The 24,643-nt window shown below is 36.5% G+C and overlaps 1 protein-coding gene across 1 annotated transcript in view; it reads left to right on the top strand.

Moving 5' to 3' along the window:
* ROBO1 (roundabout guidance receptor 1) overlaps positions 1-24,643 on the top strand; it is a 404,089-nt gene that overhangs the window by 241,644 nt on the left and 137,802 nt on the right. The window contains exon 3 of the mRNA XM_058661768.1: positions 19,729-19,886. Within this exon, the coding sequence (XP_058517751.1) occupies positions 19,729-19,886 (158 nt within the window). The remainder of the gene's footprint in view (positions 1-19,728; positions 19,887-24,643) is intronic.

The following is a 24,643-nucleotide window of genomic DNA, read 5'->3' as shown; positions in this document are numbered from 1 at the left end:
GCTACATGCCTTTTTTCTTTTGTACAAGATCATTTGCAAAGCATGATTTTTAAACAAAATTATCTCAACTGGGAAGTTGCAGGGAGGAGGTTAAGAAAATGTATTCCAGCAGGCATTTTAATCAAAGAAGTATTTGTTGGAAATGTGGTCAAAAGTATACTTGGCCAAGTCATACAAGTAGTTACTTTTTTCTCTTTGAGATCTAGCCCAAGGCTTTAGAAATGAGTTATGAATGTAAATAAATACAAGTCAATAGGAGTTCTGTTTTTATTATTTCACTGGGAATTTCTGTACAATTTGAGAGGAACTTAATGCAAGTTCAGCAGATGATTAAGCTTAACCTTGATCCTCAGCCAGCAAGATTGGCTTACTTTCTATACTCAAGGGATGTAAAATTACTTGGACACATTTTAATTGGCATTTATGCAACATGTACACACAGATGCTGAATTCATTGAGAAATCCTGAGTGCCATCTGTTTAGCTTTGTCCTCTGTTAAAGTGCAGGATAAAATGAGACTGGATCCCCTTGACTTTCTTGTATATTTCCCTAACGCCATATAACATTTAGTAATATCACCTCATTAGTGTGCTATTCCTGTGCAAATGTAGTAATCAAATAATATTATTTATTTTCTCTGGCCTTTTACAGTTTTTCTCTTAACCTTTTCCCTTGGTAAAGAGACCATACAGTGCTTTTTCTAAGTTTTAAAAAATCATATTTTTGATTAAGATAGTTGTTGATGAAAAGTATTTTAGGAAGAGCAATTTACTTCTAATAAATTTAATGTTTTTTTTAATTAAAAATTTTAAATAACCATTTTTATCAACCCTCTGAAGTTTGGCTTAAAAATAAAGCAATCTGTAAACATAAGCATGTGTCATCTTCCAAATATGATCAAAACTGGCTGGAAACACCTGAAGTAATAGTCAGCTGGCTTCCTTGCAGAACTTGAGGCAAGCACCAGTTGTGTCTTACCATCATCAGAATATGTAGTGCTTAAAGAACTGAAATAACCATAGGGAAATCCATGAGTAAGGGTGGTGGTGGTGGTGGTGGTGGTGGTGGTGGTGGTGTGTGCGTGTGTGTGTGTAATGCAGTAACAGGAACAGGTGTTTCACTTTAGTGCTGGAGAAGCTGGTTAAGATGCCTGGTTTCAATTCCCAGTTCTGTCTTCTGACTCCAGCTTCCGGCTGCTGCAGACCTGGGGAGGCAGCAGTGAAAGCCCAAGGGATCAGTTTCCTGTCACCCATCCATTGTTGTGGGTGTTGGCGCTGGGCCAGCCAGCCTTGGTCACTGTGGACATTTAGTGAGTGAGTCTATGAAGGGGAGTTATTTCGGTCGCCTTTCAAACAGATAAATAAAAATTAAAATGACAAGAATTTGGTAACAAGAGTAAAAAAAAACAGGCTAAAAAACACAAAACGTAATCAACATGTGCAGTGATTTATTGCTGTCTGATTTGAATCCAAATTACAGCTTTATCTTTCTGACATATTATTTCACTTTAAAAATTGCCCAAATGATCAATTTTTTTTAACTTTTTTCCCTTAAAAAAGGAAGTCAGTTTAGAGAACTGTCACTTTTAAACCCTGTCATAATGACAGAAGCAGCTATTATTTTTATTAGTAGAGAACTTGCATCTGTGTGACAGGTAGAGAATGAAATGACATTGTCGTCAACCCAGATTCATGAGCCTGACAATGGAGATGCTATGCTAGAAAGCTGTTCAAAGCTCAAAGTAAACTACCATCTGTACCATCAGGTTTAAGTGGATGTTATAGGAAAAAAAGGTATAGCTAATTTCCTCCTGTGGCTAATGCTTAATACAGTGATTTTACTAACTGCTTGAATGTAATTTTCTTACGCGTTTCTGGGCTGATCTAAGGGGAAAACTATGAAATAAGTGCCCTCTCTATTGGACCAATCTTGATTAAATTTTGTGGTTTAGAAGGATTTCCCATTAAAACCCTGCTTGGAGCTGCTTCAGAAATAGTCTTAATTCCATCTAAAACATTTTTTTTTAATAATGAAAAAGTTAAAATCTCTTTGTTATCTTTGGAGATAGTTCAAGTTGTCCATCAGTAATGATAATTTATTTGAAAGTCAGTGGTCTTTCATAAGGCATTTGCAGTGCTTAACCAATTACTCAGTCTCACTGAACTCAGTTTTTCCATCTCTGGAATGAAAAAGGTTAAGGTCTGGTTTTGGAAAAGCAGGTGTCTTCTTTAGAGGCAGGCATTCTCTATCAGAGTGCTTGAGTTCAAGCCCTGGCTGTGCTCTCGATGTCAGTTCCTTGATACTGCAAACCCTTGGAGGCAGCAGGTGATAGCTCAAGTAGTTGTGTCCCTAACATCTACATCAGTGACCCGGACTGTGTTCCTGACTCTGGGCTTGAAGTTGATCCATTCTTAGATGTTTCCTGAGTTTGGGGAATGAATTAGGAGATGAAAAAATCTCTTTGTCGCTATCTTTATCTTTCTTCAGATTAAATTAAACTAAGAGGGAAAGAGTCTTTGGGCTAAAAATATCTCTAAATTCTTTTGTACTAGAACATGTTATAATTTAAAACTGTAAACATACAACAGAAACACAGAATGCAGGTCTTTCCTTTCTCTCTCTCTCTCTCTGTCCAAAGCATAAAGCATTACAACACATGAAAATCCCCTAATGAATGAAACTTAAAAGCCATTTAAAAATTGCCTTTGCCCTACAGGTGAAGCACAGTTGTCTATTGGAAATATATAACAAGGCAGCTTTGACTTGCAGCCTTCCTTTTAACTAAGATTAATCTTTTAACACATAATCATCTTGTAAAACAGTTATTGCACATGAGTGAGTTTCTGACACTCTTCTGTGAACTTTGACCACTTTATGTACTGACTGCCAGACTTGGATGCTAAGGCAAAGGAAGGGCGAAGAGATAATTGGTGAGAAATTGAGTAGGAGTTGGAGAACCTGCAGTGCATTGTGTGGAAGTTGAATGGGGAGTTCCATGTGGTAAAGTCACATGGGGCTTTCCACGTTGGCATAATCAAGATGGAGGCTTGGCTTTTCAAGGACTACCTCATTGTTGGAACTCAAACATTTGGTGAATTATATAAAATATGGATAAATTAGAAGTTAGGAGATTAGAGCTGGTAGAACTTGGGGATGAAGAGAACAGCGATTCATTGATGAAGTATTTTGTAGGCATGAATAATAGAACATTAAATATGTAACCACAAATGGTTAACAAAAAAATCAGTTTCTCCAAAGTATATTCCAGTCTTGGTTGTAATTGGAAGGTTAATTTATTCATTTCTTTTTAATGAGAAAGAAATAAGGTATTAAATAGCTTATGTTTCTCAAGGTAGAGGCGGTGTTCATAGATTAAAATGCTAAAAACACCTTTGGAATTTATAAGGGCTTAGTGATAAATACTCATTTGTTTAGTTTTTATTCTGTTTTTTTTTTATTTGAAATTTGTTTTCTTTTATATTTGTTTGAGTTGTAGGGTAAGAGAGAATCAAGGACCATCAATCTCATTTCTTGGTTCATTCCACAGATGATTTCAGCTGGGTAGAGATCTCTATCCAGGTCTACCAAATGGTTGGCTGGGACCCAGTTGGTTAAGGCATCACGGTGGCCTCCCATGGCCTTCATTATTTGTAAGCTACATTCACATTTAGGCATGCTGATATGGTGTGCAGGGATCCTAAAAAAGTGGCTTGCCCCAAGGCCTCTCTCTTTATTGTTATTCCAATTTAATATGCCCATAAGGTGCAAGATAGGATATTTTAATGACAATCTTGACATTTAATCAATTCTGATCTCTTTTAGAAATATGGTAACATATTTCTTTCAAAGTATGTCATTAATCAATTAATTAAGGTGGTAAGTGTCAATTACTTGTACCGAATCACATTAAAACACATTTCTTGTATCAGTATGAGGTCTGTTGTGCATTCTGTCATCTTTGATATTTAGTTACTTTTTTCAGCATGTATGTAATATCAAATCCTAGGACATTGTATAACTTACTCTTTATACTTCTAAATTTATTTATCTTACTGTTTTAAAATACTTCCCCCTTGATTTTCGTAGTGCTAAGAAGAGAAACATTGTCATCAATATCTAAATGATTAAACAGCATGGCTATTAGTAAAAACAGTTAATTTAGTAAATCTTAAGATGTTATTCTTTGAATCGTAAAAAGTAGAAACAGCTGATTTATGATTATATTTAATATGGTTCTTTTAGTTTTTAAAAGTGACAAACGAGTGTGTTATGCACACTTTTACACTCTAGTTCTATGTAAACACCAAAGGAAAAATTAGCTTAAGAAATACTGCTGCCTCATTTGTTTAGTGACATTATTACATTAAATGAAATGATCCCAGGTCACTATATATCTATATGAACTTTTAGTAACAGAAAATTGAAAACAGAACAACTACCAAGTGGAAATATGATTGAAAGTAAAAACAACAATGTGTTTTAATTTATTATTTCCTGGATTTTAGCATTTAGGTCAAAGGGGACTCACGTGTTTTGTCATTTCTTAAGCTCATAAAGAGTTCTTTCTGTGACTCAGCTTTTTGCTCGTTAAAGTCATGGGATTGTCCCATGATGTCTATAAATATTGACCCTCTTCTCTATTAAATCATAGGTCACTGTCAATTAAAATTAATCATGCATGTAAATTGAGCCTTTTAGTTACTCCCCTAGCGATACATGTTTTGAAAAGTCAAGAAAACGTATTTATACTTAGAAAAAAAAATCTAATTATTTTAAATAGGGAAAGGTAATATATTAGCATTAACAGCTTATTTTCTATTTTCACAATTAATATGAATTTCAGTTACATTGAGTTTTTAGTGAAAGCAACACTTGATATATATTTCCTTTAGAAACCCTAAATTAACTTAGAATCATATTTTCTTTGAATTTTTAAAATTCAAATCATTGCATCCCCAGGAGATAGTTTGAGTTGTATAAATGATACCATAAGAAATTATTTTTTTAAGATTTATTTTTATTAGAACGTCAGAGATATGGAGAGGAGCAGAGACACAGAGGAAGATCTTCAGTCCACTGGCCACTGATTCACTCCCCAAGTGGCCACAATGGCCAAAGCGGAGCCGATCCAAGGCCAGGAGCTTCTTCTGGGTCTTCCATGCTGGTGCAAAGGCCCAAGGCTGTTAGCCATCCTTGATTGCTTTCCCAGGCCACAAGGGAGCTGGATGGGAAGAGGGTCCACAGGGATTAGAACCAGCGTATGCAAGACTAGTACTTTAGCCACTAGGCTACTGTGCCAGGCCTCATAAGAATGATTTTTTTTTTTCAGGAACACCAAGTATACCTTGTTTTGTAACTATCAATAAGTGCAGCTAAGAATGTTATGCTCCATATTAACCATTTTTTTTTCTGCTTTTCCCGCTTAATAGTTGATGAAATGTGTGTTTTAACATTTGATAATAGCACTAACCACATTTTGTTCATTTTTATTTCAGCTGTTATTTAGAGAAATCCTGATGTTGTGAGGCAACTTGTCTTATATAAATGTGAAAAGACCAGATAGATATTAGGAAACAGGTTTATCAATGTATTTAAAACACAGACATAAGTTTTATGACAATCAGATTTTTATTGACTACTTATAAACTCCTAACCGCAGTAGGAATAGAGAAACCTTTCAGCACTTAGAAAATAAAAAAGATTGAAAAAATAACTAAGAACGTAGAAGTTGCAGCTGCTACTTGAGGAAAAACAAAACCTTATACATTTGTTTAATTTACAAGAAATGTTACTGTTCCAACTGGGGTCTGTTAAAGAAGACAAGCCGCCCAAAACTTGCCAGCATTGCAGAAAAGCTCAGAGGTTTCTTTGTGTTTTTATTTTATTTGTTTTAGTTTTCTGAAGTTGTTAATGGTTTTTATAGTTCTTTAACTCACTTGTAGGGTATTTCCAAAAACTGGACAGCCAACTTGGTCTTAAAAACCATTTGTTGTTCCTCATTAGAAGCGGCATTCTTAACCTCTAGAGAAAACATTTGGCTCCTGTCAACCTGCGGACTGAGGTTTTGCTTGTTTGATTTCTGTTTTCACCATTGACCATTAAACACTGCAGTTTGATGTATTGAGCCTTAGATAATTTGTGGAACGCAATAAAGATAATCATTACATTTGGTTTGGATTATTTTCCTTTAGATTTTATAATTATGAATACCACACATGTACCCTCCAGCTCAAATTTATTAAAATTAACCAGAACTTTGCACAAACCTGTTCATTTCTGCTTATTCATAACGCTTTACATGAGCTTATTAATTCCTAGTTGCAACTATAGTTTGATGAACTGCTGAGTTTTTGACAGCTGGTAGCTAGACTGTCTCAGTGTGCATCCTCTTTAACACAGTGAACTTGACCAGAGTGGTGCAGATGTCCAATATGTATAGGGATGATACGTTTACATTTTTCAGATTCTAAGTTCCCAGAGATACCTTTCCCAAAATCTGATTTGCCTGAAAATTCCTTTGCTGTTTCCCATCTTGAATTTTTCAGATGTGCACTTCTTTCAGTATTAGAAGTATAACCTACACTACTTAGTCCACCAAAAATTTGCATGAGGTCCTTTCAGAGGTGTAAAATCAGCAGAGCAGATAGAGACCGCAGACCTCATTTCATGGGCAAGAAACTTTCCAAGTAGAAATGCTTATCATGTGAAAGTTCCGTGGGAGTTGGAATGGAAATTGGAATTCACAGAGAAAATGGACGGTATAAAATAACCTGAAGGACAGACAGGCGTCAAATCTGGTTGCTTACAGGTCATCGGATACGCTAGACAGAGTCAGTTAATTTTCATTTTAATTCAAAATTTATGATTTTAAGAGTGAGAACTTATCTGGGAACAATTGAGACCACAGTTTTTGTTTTTGTTTTCGTTTTAAATGTAGATTTTTTTTTTTGAGCACCAACTTTTGTTGATTAATTTCTTGCATTGGATATAGTCTTCCAGGAAATTCTTGGCTTGAGACTCTGCTCTAGTCCTTCCACACAACCACAGGCACCCAGCCACTTGTTTACAGTCCTTTTTTTCTATCAGGTCACTTTTTTTTTTAAAGATTTATTTATTTTTATTACAAAGTCAGATATACAGAGAGGAGGAGAGACAGAGAGGAAGATCTTCCGTCCGATGTTTCACTCCCCAAGTGAGCGCAACAGGCCGGTGCTACGCCAATCCAAAGCCAGGAACCAGGAACCTCTTCCAGGTCTCCCATGCGGGTGCAGGGTCCCAGTGCTCTGGGCCGTCCTCGACTGCCCTCCCAGGCCACAAGCAGGGAGCTGGATGGGAAGTGGAGCTGCCAGGATTAGACTTGGTGCCCATATGAGATCTCGGGGCGTTCAAGGTGAGGACTTCAGGCACTAGGCCATGCCGCCGGGCCCTATCAGTCACTTTTATAAGGTCATGTTCATTACCCTAGTGTCTTGTCATGAATCTTTTCAATTAGGTTGATTTGGTGTTTAATACAAAAACCTCCACTAACTTTACTTGAGACTCATGCTGATGAGCTTGGTGGATAGCTAAAGCTTTGGAGCTTTTGCAAATTCCAGTGTGGATGAGGATGGTCTTCAACATGTTTTTTTTCATCACAAAATATTCATGACCCTCATCTGTTCATCAGCAGTGTCTTCCTTGGGTATACTGGTAGTCGTGCATCTTATCATGGAAGTTTGTTTCTGGAACCAGTGCAAAGGCTCATTTGGCCCATTCACCCTGTTCAAGCATCAGGATCCAATATGAGCGCTGGTTCATATCTAGTTGCCTCCCCACATCCAGCTCCCCGCTTGTGGCTTGGGGAGCCCAAGGAGGGTGACCCAAAGCCTTGTGATTCTACAACAATGTTAGATACCCAGAAGGGGCTCCTGTCTCCTGGCTTTGGATGAGTTCAGTTCAGGTCATTGCGATCACATAGAGAAGGACCCAGAGAAAGATTTTTCTGTCACTCCTTCTCTGTAAGTCTCCATTTCCAATAAAAAATATGAATCTTTAAAAAAGATAGGGATAGCAGGGAAATGAATAGTTTGTAACTATCACCTTGTAGGCTGGCTTTCTCTCTCCAACACAAAATTAGTAACTTTCATTCCCGATGGCAAACGTTTTGCACATCAAAAACTCACTACAACGCAATAATAAAACTCATTTTGGAGTATGGAAGTTCCCTCTGTTGTAAAGATCTTCCAGTATCTGATATGTTTTTTAGAAAGACACACACCCAAACAAAATTGAGGAGTGACTAATGCTTCAAGATTTTATTTTAATTGTACATTATTTACTTTCATCTTATTATGCCAAATAAGTTTTCTTCATTTTGAGATCTAGTGTAGAGAAGTAATCTGTGTATTACCTAAGATACTGTTATTTTTAAAGATTACTTCTTTAGTAGGACTTATAAGATGTACTTCTGTACGAATTTAGTCCCTGGTATTTTAAGTCAGAAATTGTTAGCATGATTCAGTATAAGGGGATCCTAAACTCTCTCTACCAAAGAGCTAAGTGCTGAATGAACTCACTGGAGGGAGGTTCCAGTTTATTAGGGAAGACACCTCATGAGATGGAACATTGTGTATTTGTTATATTCCTCATACATTGAAAATCCTTTAAGATATTTGGCATTATTTTTCTGAAGTTCAGATGGCCTGTGATAGGGTAAGATATTAGGAGTTAACAAATATGGAAGTTATTAGATTCACGAATACTATTTATGATTTAGAGCAAATTGTCACCAATTGGGTCTGGCGCGGTGGCCTAATGACTGAAGTCCTTGCCTTGAACATGCCAGGATCCCATATGGACTCTGATTCTAATCCAAGCAGCTCCCCTTCCCATCTAGCTCACAGCTTGTGGCCTCGAAAAGCAGTCAAGGATGGCCCAAAGCCTTGGGACCCTGCACCCACATGGGAGACCTAGAGGAGTTTCCTGGCTCCTGGCATCAGGTCGGTGCCGCTCTGGCCATTGCAGTCACTTGGGAAGTGAATCCTCGGACAGAAGATCTTGCTCTCTGTTTCTCCTTTTCTCTGTATATCTGACTTTACAGTAAAAATAAATAAATCTTAATTTTTTTTTTACCAATTAAAAAGGCCTTGTGTATTTGAATGTTTTTTGTGTTTTATCTAGGCTTTGTTTTTCCCTACCATTGAAATATCCCTTTGGGTTTGGGAGTAGAATTTTATAATTGGCAACTTTAATTATGAGGCATAGAGATACATTGGAGAAAAGAATTTTTTCTTTTGGTCTTTCGTTCTTTTTTTTTTTTTTTTTTTTTTTTTTTTTTTTTTTTTTTTTTGCTAAGGCAATAGCTCTTTCCTCTGGTCCTTTCTGATTACTAAGGAGGTTTTAATGAGATCATTTTAAATGTAAGGGTTTTTCTCTTGAGACCTTTGCCCTTAAATACTCGTTCCCCTGCTCCCAAAATAAAATATGAAGACTCCTTTTAGTATTATTGTTCAGCTATGTTATGGTAGCTTGGGTTACGCAGTAACTGTGATTTTTTTACAACTGTTTTTATTTCCCAGTGAAAATTGTAATTAGAAAACAATCTCAACTGTGCAGACACTTCAAAACACTGGTTTTGGAGGCTGGCGTGTGGAGCAGATGAAAAGCCTTTGCCTGAGATGCCACCTAATGCTTGTGGTTGCAGTTTGTGTCCTGACTGCTATACTTGCAGTCAAGTTCTCCATTAATGGTCTTGGAAAGCAGCAGAGAGCGTCCACACGCTTGGGCTCCTGCCACACGCTTGGGCTCCTGCACACCTACAAAGGAGACTCATGGCTATTGGCTATGGCTTGGCCCAACCCTGGCTGTTACGTTTGGCAAGTCAAGCAGCGAATGGAAAATTCTCTCTTGCTCTCTCACCCTCTTTCTCAATATTGCTCTTGCTTTCCCTGTCTCTCCCTGTCTCTCTGTAACTCTGCCTTTCAGATAAATAAATCAATCTTTAAAAAATTTAACATTTATGAAAATAAACCATAACAGCTGTGATTAGATGGAATTGTCTTTGTATCCAATAGCTCATACTACAGTTTCAGTTCTTTCACTCCTGGCTTTTTGTGCCCATTTTCACTTGGAGGTGGGAGTGGCAGCAGAATGGTTGTACTTCAGTGATAAATATCTGAGTTGTTGAAGGCTCTAGTACTGTAGGCTGTTTTATATTGTTGTTTAAATAGTGGGACTATCGTTCTTCCACAGGTCAGTTCAAAGTAACAGTGTTTCCTCATCTGGGTGTGTTTTGAAGTAGTCTAAAAGTGGTGTTGGTTATAAACAGCTAAGGAGACAAACTTGGCTCCAGCTTCCCATCCCCCTGCTTTTTTTTTTCCTTGAAGACCAGCAGAGGTTAATGCTAGAAATCCAGGCTGTAGCAGGCAGCATAAAACAGGTCCACATTTGCATGTATAGCATACACTCTATTCACAATGTACTTCCATGGCAGCTAAAGAAAATAATTGAACCTCTTCTGCTTGCTTTACATATCTGTCATAAGATGATGACAGTGTCTTCTGTATGTCAGCTGTGAACATTAATGGATTTGTGTATTCAGCCAAGAAATGATGCTGAATCGGGTGAAGATGAACTACTGTTCAGGTTAAGTTGTTGCTACTGCTTCTCACCAGTGATTTCCAAGACTTTTCGCAAAGACTGCTACACTTGGAACCACCTGCGTGGAAGCCTAAGTTAGGGATGTGGAAGAGTGTCCCTTGATCAGTTTGGCCTATTACATTTATTCTTACTGTTGCAGTTGAACAAAGCGTTCAGTGACACATACATTAACATCACAGAGTGGAGACAGAAGAGAGAGGGAACAAGAGTGAGGCAATCTTGAGACATGTCCCTAAAAGCAGTAACCGTGTTTCTGTCTTATTCGATGCTATCAGTGAACACAACACTTCATACCTTTTATTAGGCTAATAGAGATAGTCATAAATAAAGTTCTTGAGAATCAGGAATTGGGCCTATGCCTGTTGAATTATACATATGCTTGTAAGAAATTGCAAGTTTCAGGAAAAATATTATCTTACCGTTAATTCTAATTGTGTGATTAGATTTAGGATGCTGTTGTTTTATCCTTACATGTTGATTTCAATGTCCTGTAATACGTGATTAATTCTCTTATCTCTTAATTGAAGTTTATTTTATGGTAGCCCTGGGAAATATTCCTTGATGTTTTGATTGTGCAAGCAAAATAACTGAGTAACATTTTAGCTGTCATTTTTTTGCAAAGGGTGTGTGACATCACATCAACCATTAATGATTCATATATTCTACATGTAGGTATAGTCATACACATATAAAATCGCACATGCATATATACATACCTGCTCATCTGTCAAATCAGAATGTATCAGTTTTGGATTTTCCAGTGAAATATATGTGATGTCAATCAAACCAAATTGCGATTTTCCATTTGATATTATCGGTTAGCAATTGAGATTAATAACATTGTGTTGTAAAAGTCTAAATAGGTCAAAATCAAGTCGGGTTTAAATACTAAGAGGTAGAATTGAAAGTATAATATTGTTTAATTAATGAAACTGTTTTATTTTTGGATTGTAATCTCCATACCATGCCTTTTTTCCCCTTTTTAAATATAAGGTTTTTTTTTTCCTTGTGAGAGAATTGTTTCATTTGGTTTGAGCCTGAAAATGACAAATCCAGTTGCTCCCGTCTGAAACCTTGGTGTCAGTGGTAGCCATGTTTCTGTATTTCCTCAGTCCCAAGCTTCATTGAGATTTCTCTCTCCACAGTGTACCACTCATCTGACCACACTGCATCCAGTCAGGTCTCCTGATAATAGTAGAAATCCATTATCATGTAATTATTGCAGTAGCCATCTAATTGGTGTCCTCACTCCCATTCCTACTCCCTCTCTTGTCTCCTTACAGACCATTGACCATAAACATTTATCAGTGCAATCATTCCATTAAATTATTATTTTGCTGAATACTCCAGTAGCCTCCCATGAGAATTAAAATGAAAATTGGCCCTTTTCATGCTGCTTTGTACACCGAGTCTAGCTCCTTCTTCCCTGCCAGGATTGTGTCAGGTTGCTGTTGATTAGTACTACTGCCCAGGGTCTGAGTCTTTGGAAATTCCTTTAGAATACAAGACTGTCAGAATCATTTCCTCTGCTTGTACTCCAATAGGATAAAGTTAGCCCAGTCTCACTTTTCACTTTATTCACTGTTACTTCCTCAGCGCTCCCACACTTCCAGTCTAAATTAGGTTCTTTGTTAACCCTTCACACAGCATCCTATCCGTTACTTCATTGCATGTGTCAGACTTACAGTAGTACAAGAGTCCCTTAGAAAGTTTCTGGAAAATAGAATTAAAAGATATGGTTATATATTCTTTATCATGTATTTAAACTTTGTATCATTATGTATAGAACAGATTTTATGCTTTCTGTAATACAGTTCCAAGAAGACAGTCACATTTCCCTCACTCTCCTCCCTACAAATCTTTCTTCCTCCCCTCCTCTCTTCCCTCTCTTCATTACTTTTTACAAAGACATAATTTTAATCCACTCTATATTCACGTGTTTAATTTACCAGTAACAATAACATTCAACAAGTAAAATGTAGAAAGATCATAGTTCCATAGCTTAGTGTAATAAACCAGAATTAAAAAGACAATTTTGTTTTGATGCAAAATTTTTTGAACCCATGCATATATGAAATGTCCAAAAAGTTCATAGAAATACATGTTATAAAAAAGATATGCACTAATTTCACAAAGCTTTTGCACCAAAATAAACTTGCTTTGTAGTTCCCAGTTATAATTTGTGTGTACATTTAAATAGTTTTGGTCTAGCCACTGTTTTACATTTAATGATAACATCTCATTGAGTCACACTTTCCTGTCCTACACCTAGACCATAGTACAGGTCCCAGACACATCTCCAGGATGCCTAGAACGTCTTAAGCCATGTCTGGGCATTAGGAATTATAGAATTAATAAAGATAAATCCTTTGCTCTCATGGAGCTGATAGAAACAACCAAGAAATAGATACAGAGGACATGCTCTCAGTACAGGGCATTGTGTAGAATGTCGGATTTTAGAAGAGAAAGAATATATGCCTGTTTGTCCCTTGTCAGTGTTCCCCAGATCTGATACCCACATTTGTCCATGTTTTTTTTAAACCCTGCCAGGCTACTCCTGAGTGTGACTTTTGCTCTGGCACTTAGAAATTCTTGTCAATGGCATTCTTTGTCCTTCTTTCCATTTGTACTGGCAGCTGAGAAATTTGGCAATTCCTTACCTAGTGACTAATAGCAATACTTCTTTGCAGATGTAATGTGCCATAAAAATGGTAAGTCTTGTATAAACATTAAATAATTAGTTTTCATAATAACCCTATCAAGATAGTGTAAAACTCTCTGTTTTGTGTGGAAATAATGGAGTCTTTGTGAATATACCTAAAGAAATTTCAGAAGAGTATATGAAGTGTGAATTTCAGAAGACAATATGTGTAGTAAGTCTGAATTTGCTGACTTTTGTTTTCTGACTCAAACAAATTGACAAATGCAGTATGAAATAAAGTTGTAAGAATGCTACTAATTTCACTAATAAATACTCTGCATTACCATAAATAATAAGTAAATGTCACTAACAAATATACTGCATTATTAATGTACACTGTGTAAGATATAAAAGTATAGTAAGTTAGTGACATGTTTGCATTGGTGTTTGAAGTTGTCTTGTGATGATTTCCCAGATTTTCAGCTCTCCCAAATATTAGCTATGTAAATATCAGTCTTTGTTAGCATACACTTTTCTTTTGGATACATTATAAATGTTAACTTAAATCTAGGATATGATATTGACCTTCTCTTTGTCTTGATGATTCGGTGTCAGGGAAATAAACCTTAGGGATCGTCCCTTTTGTGATACAGGGGCTACCATTATGGTGTGCATAATTTGCAGAAGCAAAATGGGAATATGATTTACACTGGCCTCAATCTGGAAGCAATTTTAACTACTAGAAAGCCAGGGACTAGATGGTCATGTTATTGCAGCCTAGCAATACAGAGAAACATCCAATTGCATTTAAATTAATCTGCCCCTCCATCATGCATTATCTGAAAATACAAGTTGGTACTAATACCTCTCATTCTGATAGTGGTTTCTCATGCTTAGTGAGTTGCACCCATTTTTTATTAGGGTAGCAAGAGATATTTGACATCCATCTGTGCAACAGAACTTTTTCAAATGTATGGTTTTTGAAAACAAAATCTGCTTTCTTCGGTTAGGATGAAGGGGAGGATTCTGAAATCTTTAAAAGCTCCAATAGTGAGTGCTTCTACCTGCATAACATTTCTTTTTAATGCAAAGCATAATTTCAGACTTAAAATGAAGTTGTTGGCTGGAATTGTGGCATTGTGAGAAAAGCTGCCTCCTGCAAAAATGGTGTCCTCTGTAGGCAGCACTGTAAATCTCAGCTGCTCCACTGCTGATCCAGCTCCCTTCTGCTGGCCTGAAAAAAGCAGCATTACAGGTCATAATGTTTGGACCCCTGACACTTACATTGGAGACCGGGATGCACCTGGCTTCTGGCTTCAGGCTGGGCCAACGCTGGCCACTGCATCCATCTGGAAAGTGAGGCAGTGAGCAGAAGACTTTTTTTCCCTCTGTGTCATCCCCTCTGATTTCAAAACAAATAACTCTGTGGAAAAAAATGAAGTTGCGTGCTATATCAAAATGCTGATAGAGGATTTTTAATTATTAAAGATATCTGCAGATGTACTCAATATTTGTTTAAGCAATAATAAATCTTAATTTTTATGGCTGAATACATTAGCAAAAAAATTCTTACTGTTAAACAGTGATGATTAAGATAGGTAATACTTCGTGGGATATTATTTTACATTATATAACTTTAGTTTTCCCATTTAGTGGATTATATTCCTTTATATTCATCATTTGGTTGGAATATCTTTTGGAACTTGGAATTATTTAGTTATTTTAAGAAATGTTATGGAGTTTTAGACTCCAGATGACTCTTCATTTGTTTGGATGATGCTGTTAGTTGGAAAGTAGTAATGAAAATAGCTATAGAAGTTTTATGATATTTTTTCTTATTTATTTCTAAGAATGTATCTCTTCATTCAGAAAAACTTGGAATGAAATCTTGAGGTACTACCCTTTGCCCAAAAAAAGTATATATAAAAATATTCTGAGATAGTTGTTGCCATGTTACAAGGAACATATGAGAGTTGTAACATCACTGTCAGGCACAGTGTGTTCACAATACACATATTTTAAGTGAAAAAAAGCTATAGTTATTTTGAAACTAAGTGATGTTTATTGTGTCAACATGTAAGTCACCTTCCAGATGGAGAATTGGAAGTATTGTAAATGAGTTATATAATCTCTTCTCAAAATTAAAGCCGGCTAAATGATTAGTAAAGTTGAAAACAATTAAAAATGGCATTTTTGCAGTGGTATCCTACTACTGAGAATTCATAGTTGTCATTGGAAATGTATTTCTTCAATTATTTTAGTCCTTGATATCCTCTACTTTTTTAAAGGTTTCATTGTTCTTTTCCATTTTGTCAAGAGTTTGTTTGTCACAAAATTTCATTTAATAAGATAATCTTTAAAAAAGATTTATTTATTTTTATTGGAAAGTAAGATATACAGAGAGGAGGAGAGACGGAGAGGAAGATCTTCTATCTGATGTTTCATACCCTCCAAGTGACTGCAACGGTTGGAGCTGTGCCTATCCAAAGCCAGGAGCCAAGAACCCAAAGTTTTGGGCTCTCTTCAACTGCTTTCCCAAGTAGTCTTTTAAGAAAAATGAAATAGATTCCAGGAAGGTTATTATCATGTGATTATCTCAGATACCTTATTTTAATTAAAAAAATATGTGTTTAACTAACACTTTGTTTACTGGATGGCTTATTCAGTTATTTTGTGATTGATGTAAAAAAAGAATCATGGAACAGAAGTAACGTGTCATGGGCATTATGAATGGTGAATTCTGATTATCAGGGTGTTCCTGAAATTGTGACGTGATTGCTTCCAAACGTGGAAAAACTTGAGAAAATACAAGAATACAAAATATATGCAAAGAATGTGCATGTGATTGTGAGAAGGAAATTTTTTGTTGAGCTCTCTTTGAATAAAAATAATTTGAACTATTAATTGTAATGTAGGATTGTGAGGACTTCTTTGGATCAGATTGAACATCCTAGTACAGAGGGGTCCTTATGGGCTGGAGATCTGTGCTCTAGCTAAGTCCTTTCAAGTTCTTCATTCATAAGCTGAAACTAACAAGTTTACTTTATCACAGGCTTGTTACAGGATTCACTGAGTTGATCCTAGATCCTTATATAATAAATGTTCAATAGGCATCAGCCATTGTGAACATTATTATTATATTGTTCACATTAGCTTTATCATTGTTGTTTATATGACATGTTCTTGTCCCTGTGAGGAGCCTTAATATATTAATTTCTGAAGCAGAATTTTGGACCACACATCTTTCAAGCTCTGAACTATGCTGAGATTCTATGATTCATGAAGCTGGAAAATTGAGTTCCCAGATGTTCACCAGATGACCGAGGAAGCAAAATGAATTTTAGGAATGTTCGAGCAATACTAGAATGCACCATGTATGAGTCAAGACTTCTGCAACAGTGGAGTGGATTTGTGGGAAATAGGAAGGAGTGGAAAGGAAAAGAGTATTGCGTTGTACAGTGAATGGTGACATGGCTGTAAAAAAAAAAAAAAAAAAAAAAAAAGGAAAAAGCAGTGTGCTCTGCAATAGACAATAGAAGGCAGAAGGGGTTATTGCTCCTGGCCTCTTTCTAGCAAGTAACACAATCTAGGCACAAAGGTTCCTGGGGCATGGTTGCCTCTGTTTCTGAGAAGGCTTATATGCTGTCAAAGATATTTCTGCTCTGAAATGGTGAATACATTTGAAATTCAAGATCTCCTGCCATGTAGGGAGTTTGTGCTTTAAATGCTCTTGAAGAGTTTTTAATCTATATAGAGGCCTCCATAGTTTTATATCAAAATAATCCTTAATCTTCTGTGCCGGCATGCTGTCTACGTACCATTTCATGTCCCAGTTTCCCTGCTTCATCTTTTTTTTAAAGATGTATTTGTTTTTATTGCAAAGTCAGGTATATGGAGAGGAGAGACAGAGAGGAAGATCTTCCATCTGCTGACTCACTCTCCAAGTGACTGCAATGGCCAGAGCTGTGCTGATCCGAAGCCAGGAGCCAGAAACTTCTTCCAGGTCCAGCAAGCATAATTATATGAGTAATATCAAAGCAACAATCTTTAATGGATTACATTTTGTTAGCTTTTCATTACACACTGTAAAAGCCCCAATATCATAATAAATGGGAAAACCTCCTTGCTTTGTCTGGCTTGTATTTTTGATAGTTTTAGAATACGTACTATCACTTTCCAGTTTTCCTAGATAGAGTATTGCCAAATTGGTTTTAAACTTACTACATAAAGATTTGTAGTAATTATTTACTTTATTTGAAAAGTATTTTTCTTTTGGATGATTCAATGGAATTAAAACTTTTCAGAGTTGTTATCACAGGGTAATAGACCACAAAAATCACTTGTATTGGTAAAGGTCAATTCATTTGCTTTGTTTGTTAATTTTGCATCTTATTTGTGATATACTCTTAGCATGCAGTAATAATAGTAAGTTAAAAGTATGATAATCCTCACACTCTTGCTTTCATTATGCAGGAATTAGCTGAAATTTTCAATTCAGCAAGATATGCCTCTGTGTCTAAGCATTAGTATTAATGTTTTACAGTATGAAAGTTAAAATTAGAACAGTTTTGTGCAGCCATGCCCAAGTGTTAAAAATATTTGGATTCCCAGTTGTCATAATATGCGGATTAAAGAGCAGGGTCTTGAATGTGTGCTATGATTTACTCAGGTGTGTCTACATACAAATTTGGTCACAAAGGAAGAAAATGGGAAGAATTGCATATAGGAAATACAGTTTTTGTGAGCCTCCAATCCTGCTTGAAATATTGAAACTGTGTGATTGTTTGAAATAATTTTTTAACCTTATAATACATCATCCATTTGCAAATGGATTTTAAATACAGAGAGATGTATTCTAGGAAAAAATGATGTGAAATATTTAGTACTGTGGTATTTTAAAATAAATAATGTTTATCACTTAGGGTTTGTACATTTAACTTACAAATAAACATTCTAGGGATGATTTTAGATTACTAAAATGATCCATATTTATTACACAAATAATCAAGGAAAAAGGTTGGAGGAAAGGTAACTGCTTATCAGGCTTTGCACTGAATTGTGTGTCTCTGATATTGTTTTGTAAATAGGGAAACAGGTGATAATGTATTCAAGATTAAATGTCTGTTAAACAGTAAAGATATGAAATAAGACAAGTGATGTAAAATAAGTTAGGGGACATTGATTTTCATATATTTCTGGTCTATGATCTATTTTGGATTATATAATTGATTATCTGTTTTATTTCACTAGTTATAAAGTCTGTAATGATGATTATATTGTACTATTTATTAGTATTACAAATGTCCAATTGTGATTGTGATAGTGTATTATGTATTCTCTAAAATATAGGGTCAATAATGCAAAAGGAGTTAATAATCTCCTGTATTTTTAAATAGGGCTAAGGATGAAATGATAACCCCAAATCCAATAACTGACAACATATAAAGTTTGCTGTTGTTATCATGGATGCATTGTCTAATAATTTTCTAAGTCCATATTAAGAGATAAACCACAGAACATGATTTTGAATATGATCACTTTGCAAATTTATATCAAGTTTGAATAATTTTGAGAACATTTAAATTATTATGTAGTATTACAAGGAAATATGTGTAAATTGCTTATTCCTTAATTAAAATTTATCTGAAATTACTATTTATTTTAGTGGTGTTGTTTCTGCGTTCACATAATTCTTTCAGTTACAGGAAGAATTATCCTGATGCGTCATGTAAGTTAAAAACAGAATCAGTTGCATTCACTGGCTAATGGGCTAGAAAAATACAGACATCAAGGAGAGAATGAATGCAAGTTAAAAATTAACCAAATGCTGACTGTGTGAGCACCAAGCACAGGCTTGCCCGCTGTTCCAAGAACATTGAATTATCCCTCATATATGTTAAAAGACAAATCTTTATTAAATTATAGATGTCTGTGAGCAGATATATGTTTTCTTTTTTTTTTTTTTTAAAGATTTTATTCATTTTATTACAGCCAGATATACACAGAGGAGGAGAGACAGAGAGGAAGATCTTCCGTCCGATGTTTCACTCCCCAAGTGAGCCGCAACGGGCCGATGCGCGCCGATCAGATGCCGGGAACCAGGAACCTCTTCCGGGTCTCCCACGCGGGTGCAGGGTCCCAATGCATTGGGCCATCCTCGACTGCTTTCCCAGGCCACAAGCAGGGAGCTGGATGGGAAGTGGAGCTGCCGGGGTTAGAACCGGCGCCCATATGGGATCCCGGGACTTTCAAGGCGAGGACTTTAGCCGCTAGGCCATGCCGCCGGGCCCTTTTTTTTTTTTTTTCAGATATATGTTTTCAAAGCTGTTTTTAAGCAAGAAGTGTTAGTATTTTATTATAATAAATAAATGTCTCTTTTGCTGAAGTTTAGAGATAAGAACTGGGTGAGTATTTCTATCGGGTCTAACAGTTTAATCTTGTTTCTGCAGTACTACGCGATGACTTCAGACAAAACCCTTCTGATGTCATGGTAGCAGTAGGAGAGCCCGCGGTCATGGAATGCCAGCCTCCGAGAGGCCATCCTGAGCCTACTATCTCATGGAAGAAAGATGGCTTTCCCCTGGATGACAAGGATGAAAGAATAACTGTGAGTAACTGCTGCCAAGAGCAGGGAATACCTTAGCTCTAACCATGTATCTTTATGAAAGAAAAAGAGGGAAAAAAGTTGATTGTTTTAACGACAGCTTTGAATTGGCCATCATTTCAGTTCTTTCTTTAGAATAAACATTGTCATTTACCCCTGTGCTGACATGAAAATATGGGGAGAAAATGCATAATGTTTAAATACCAGTTTGAAAAAATACTCTTTTAATGTCTTAGAGTTAACACTTTTATGTATGACTTAACTTGGCACTCATAGCATACCCATATGTTACAGAAAATAATTGTTTATGAAAAAAATTGGCTTTCTGGTATATTTCCAGAAAGCCTGCTAAGTCACTCCACTATTTTTGTCTCTTTCTTTTCTGTAAATTGCTTGTCTGTTCTATTGAGTTCAAAATTGCTTCTGAAGTCTCATCTTGAATGATGGTTAGTGATAAATTTATCTCATCGTGTGACTAGAATATTGAATCTCAAATTCCTGCTCTGATATAAGTAGACAATTATGTGATCTGTATTTTTATGTCAGAAGGCATTTTCTTCTTGACAGCAGTGGTTCCATGTGACTTGCTGGCTTGTTCTGTCTTGTGAAGTTTTCATTAAAGCACCTCAGTCATCAAGCTTTCATTGATTCTGTGGTTATGCAATATTCTCTTTTGTGTGTTTGGTTTGTACACACTCCTATCAATTCATTGGGATTCAAAGGTTCCCAATATACGATGCTGGATTTGTAGAAAAACACAATCATGACAGAGACAGCTTAAATCTAATGCATGCTTATATTATTTGTAAACAGGTAGTTAACATGATCACATAAAATTTGAATAGTATCAAAACTAAAGATGACTGCAGTAGGCCTGATTTTAGAATCCTGAAAGAAAATTAAGCACTTATCCTGCACTGATAGGAATCCACAAAGTGAGTTTCTCAAAGCATTTTTATAATTCTAGCGATTTGGTTGACCCTGCTCTACTTTTAAACGTGCTGAAAACTCACTTGGAAATTCAAACTCAATGTGGAAACAGTAGTTTTAGCAAATCAAGTCAAAACACAGGGATTGGAGATTGTGTGGTAACAGTTGCTTCTCTTATTATTGATAACATTTTTTTTGTGTTTATGACAATTAAAATATTATTATTTTGTCTTCACTTAATCTGGACAATTTAATACCCATTATCTGTAATTCTCACTTTCTTACCCCAATGATCAAAGCACATTGAAATTCTTATTATTCTTGAGTTCCTTCATGTCTTTCCTGAACATACAAGAAATTTTTGAGCCCAGAAAATTCAGGACTAAGAAAAACAAGTGAGGATTCTGTAATCTATGCATGTATATTCACACAAAGTATATTTAACTTAATGTCCTATAGAAAACTAAGTGGTTAAAAGGCACAACAAACAATAGAAAGCATTTTGGACTGAAGTGTTGAATAGGCTGATTAGAGACTGCATGCCTGAAAAATTTGAAAAAGTAAGCTGTACTAAACAAATGATAGAGACAGATATAACAATTCAAATATAATAGACATACTACTTCAAAGACCCTAAAGTTCTTAGGGTCTTTCTTAACACATCTTTAAAAGAAGAATCAATGTTGGTTGACCGATGTGACCCAAGGAGAGAGTTGTAGGAGATGTCACCAGGTTGGCAGGAAGCAAGTAACCCACCCTCAGTAGGGCCTTGCAGACACTGTAAATAACTTGGCTTTTTCCTCTGTCTACAGAGAAAAAACTCAGTTAACTTTCTCATCACAAAACTCAGTTGTCTGTAGAAACATGTGAAGGATCGTATTTGCAAAAGGGTGACCAGTTAGAAACTTTCCTGGTGATTGAGGCAAGAAATAAACGGAGATTAGGAGTGGAGGTATTCAGAAGTCATTTGATTCTGAAAACACAGCGTAGCAACAACCAACCAACTTTGCTGATGGATTTTGTGTAGCTTGTAAGAAAGAGTTGAGGATTACATTAACTGATTGACGTGAGTAAGTGAAAAATAATGATACGGTCAGCTGAGCTGCCACTGATTTAAGCATATTTAAGGTGTAAAGCACAAAGGTACTCCACATTATTTTTGGGAAATGAAAGCAAAGTGTATACATTTTATTTGGGTGCAAAAAGGGTATGAAATGCATTCATATAAAGAGTGTTTTTAAAATCTATGAGAGAAAACAGTGTGGCAGAGCTGCTAAAGCCACCATGTGCAGCACTAGCATTCCATATCGGTGCTTGTTTAAGTCCCGGCTCTTCTGTTTGTGATCCAGCACCCTGCTAATGCACCTCAGAAAACTGTGGAAGGCAGCCCAAGTGCTTGGGCCCCTGTGTCAGCGTGGGAGACGTGGAAGAATCCCCTGGCTCCTGGCTTTAGATTAGTCCAGCTCTGACTTTTGTGTCCGTTTGATGAGTGCACTAGTAGCTGATAGAAGATATGTTTCTCTCTCTTTCTGACTCTCCCTGTCTCTCCATGTCTGTAACTTTGTATTTTGAATAAATAAATACATTAATAAACAAATAAAAATACATGTTTAAAAATTGTGAGCAATAAAGATTAGGATTCTTTTTAATGTGCAGCAAAACTTATAGTTTAATTCCATGCTTCTATGAACATTTTTAGGTCCATTTGTATCAGAAGCTCAGATTTAGACATGAACATTTGGAAATACTTAATTACATGTAAATGTCAAATAAGCAGTTGGATGAATGAATCAGAATTTCCAAGTTGAAGTTGAGGCTAGAGGAACAATTCTGTTGTGGTAGACATCCTCATCACTGTGGAGCCCTCCCCTCTGTCTGGGTGGAGGAGGGACTCTGCTCCCTAGCTTCACACAGATCTGAATGACTATTGCAACTTCAGGGACTCAGACAGAACAACATGAAAATGAAATTCTAGTATGGCGGAACTTTCTATTCACTATAAGTAAAGTTGTGTGTGTGCGCGCGCATGTGTGTGTGTGCGCGCGCGCGCACGCTCTTGCACCACCGCACAGAGGGCACTGACAACTCAAGCCCAGGAATTATATGCAGGGGACATTCTGTTCCACGCTTCTGTCTTCCCATGACAGATGTGTAGGATGAAAAAATAGTAAATTTTAGTGTTCACTTTTCTAATTTGAGAAGCAGAGAGAAAGAGAGAAAGGCCCCATCTGTTGGTTTGCTGCCCAAATCTTACAATGGCTGGGGCTAGGTCAGGGCAGATTTCGGAATCAGGAAACTCGGTCTATGTTTCTCCTGTTGAGTGGCAGAAGCCCAAATCCTTGAACTACCAAAACTGCCTCCCAGGTTTATGTTAGCGGGAAGCTGGAATACAAGCCAGAACCAGAACAGATACTCAAACATATCTTAATTCGTAGGTCAAACATCTGCGCCAAATGAAAAGCTTTGCTCTATAATGTCATTGGAATTTTATTAATTACAGAACAACATAACGCGTCCTAATGTGTGTGGGGGTTGTTCGTGCACATATGCTGTTTAAGTTCAGCAGACATAGCTGATCAAGGGGGTGGGTGCTGGTGGAAAGGAAAGAGATCCACAACTATAAGCACAGGGAGAAGATGCCAAAAGAGCACCAGAAACGTAGGAGATTTCAGAGAAAAGAAGAAAACCAAATCAAGACTTTTAAGGAGGTGACAGTGACTGAGTGGATTGCAGCCAGCAGATCAAGTGATGTGGAGATTGACATTGGACCGCTAGATTTAACTGATCAGTGACAAATTGCAAGTGATTTTGACAAGTGCCTTGTCATTGGAGCTCTGGAAGTTAAAATTTCCTGACCAACTGCAAAGTAGACTGGAAAGACTGAAGCTGGACACAGTGTATAGATTATTCTTTTTCATGACATAGCTCATGTAGTTTTGCCAAACAACACACAACCTAGTAGGCAGTTTTGTTGTAAGACCCCCGAATGTGGTCCACTCACCTGACATACAGAAAGTCAATCACTGACATCAGGGTGGTAGAATAAAGTAGATATGTATTGTAAAACGCAGAGCTGGGACCTGGGCAGCTAAGGCTTATTTCCCAGGCTCTCTGAGGAATTAGGGTGATGGTTTTTAAAGATTAAAATCAAGTCTGAGAGGAGTACGACCAGCTAATGTTCAAGTTCCCGGATGGTCACTGAAGCGTGTAAGTATCCTCTGATTGGTCTATAATGCAATGCTCTTTAGGGAATTTATAATGGTCAGGAGCCACCCCTTAAGTCACTGAATCCCTTTTCATAAAACAAGTACATTTTGGACTAAAAGACATACATGAGTCTGGGACCTGCTTTTACAGTATAGGGATTCAGTTTCAATAGTAGATATTTTGAGATGTGTTAATTTAAAAATTATGGTTGTAAACTGTGTGTATGTTAATTTCTGTGACATCCCAAGCATAAAAGTGCTATAGAAATATCACACTTAAGAAATCCTTCAAGCGTACTATTATGGCATTTATTGAGTTGGAGAAGAGTTTCTGATTTGTGCCAATACATTCAGTTAATTATCAAATCTTCATTTACTTTTATGATGCAGAGGGATGTTTATTCCTCTACCCCACTCATTAGCTTAGGTTCAATCTTGGAACTATTTCCAATCAAGGATCAAGTCATTCAAAGTTGCAATAATTTATGGTCATGAAATTATGCCAAGATGCTCATGTATAAATAGTTTTTAAATGGTTTAAATGCTGCCCTACCAGTGGTCCATGGTGTTGTTCCATATGCTGGAAGATGTAACTTCTGAAACTGTTACTGTGTCTCAAACCAT

This window comes from Ochotona princeps, chromosome 3 (assembly GCF_030435755.1).
Source record: "Ochotona princeps isolate mOchPri1 chromosome 3, mOchPri1.hap1, whole genome shotgun sequence".
In the NCBI taxonomy this organism is placed as follows: domain Eukaryota; kingdom Metazoa; phylum Chordata; class Mammalia; order Lagomorpha; family Ochotonidae; genus Ochotona; species Ochotona princeps.
Note: the sequence above shows the minus strand (reverse complement) of the source record. Positions and strands in the feature narration are given on the sequence as shown.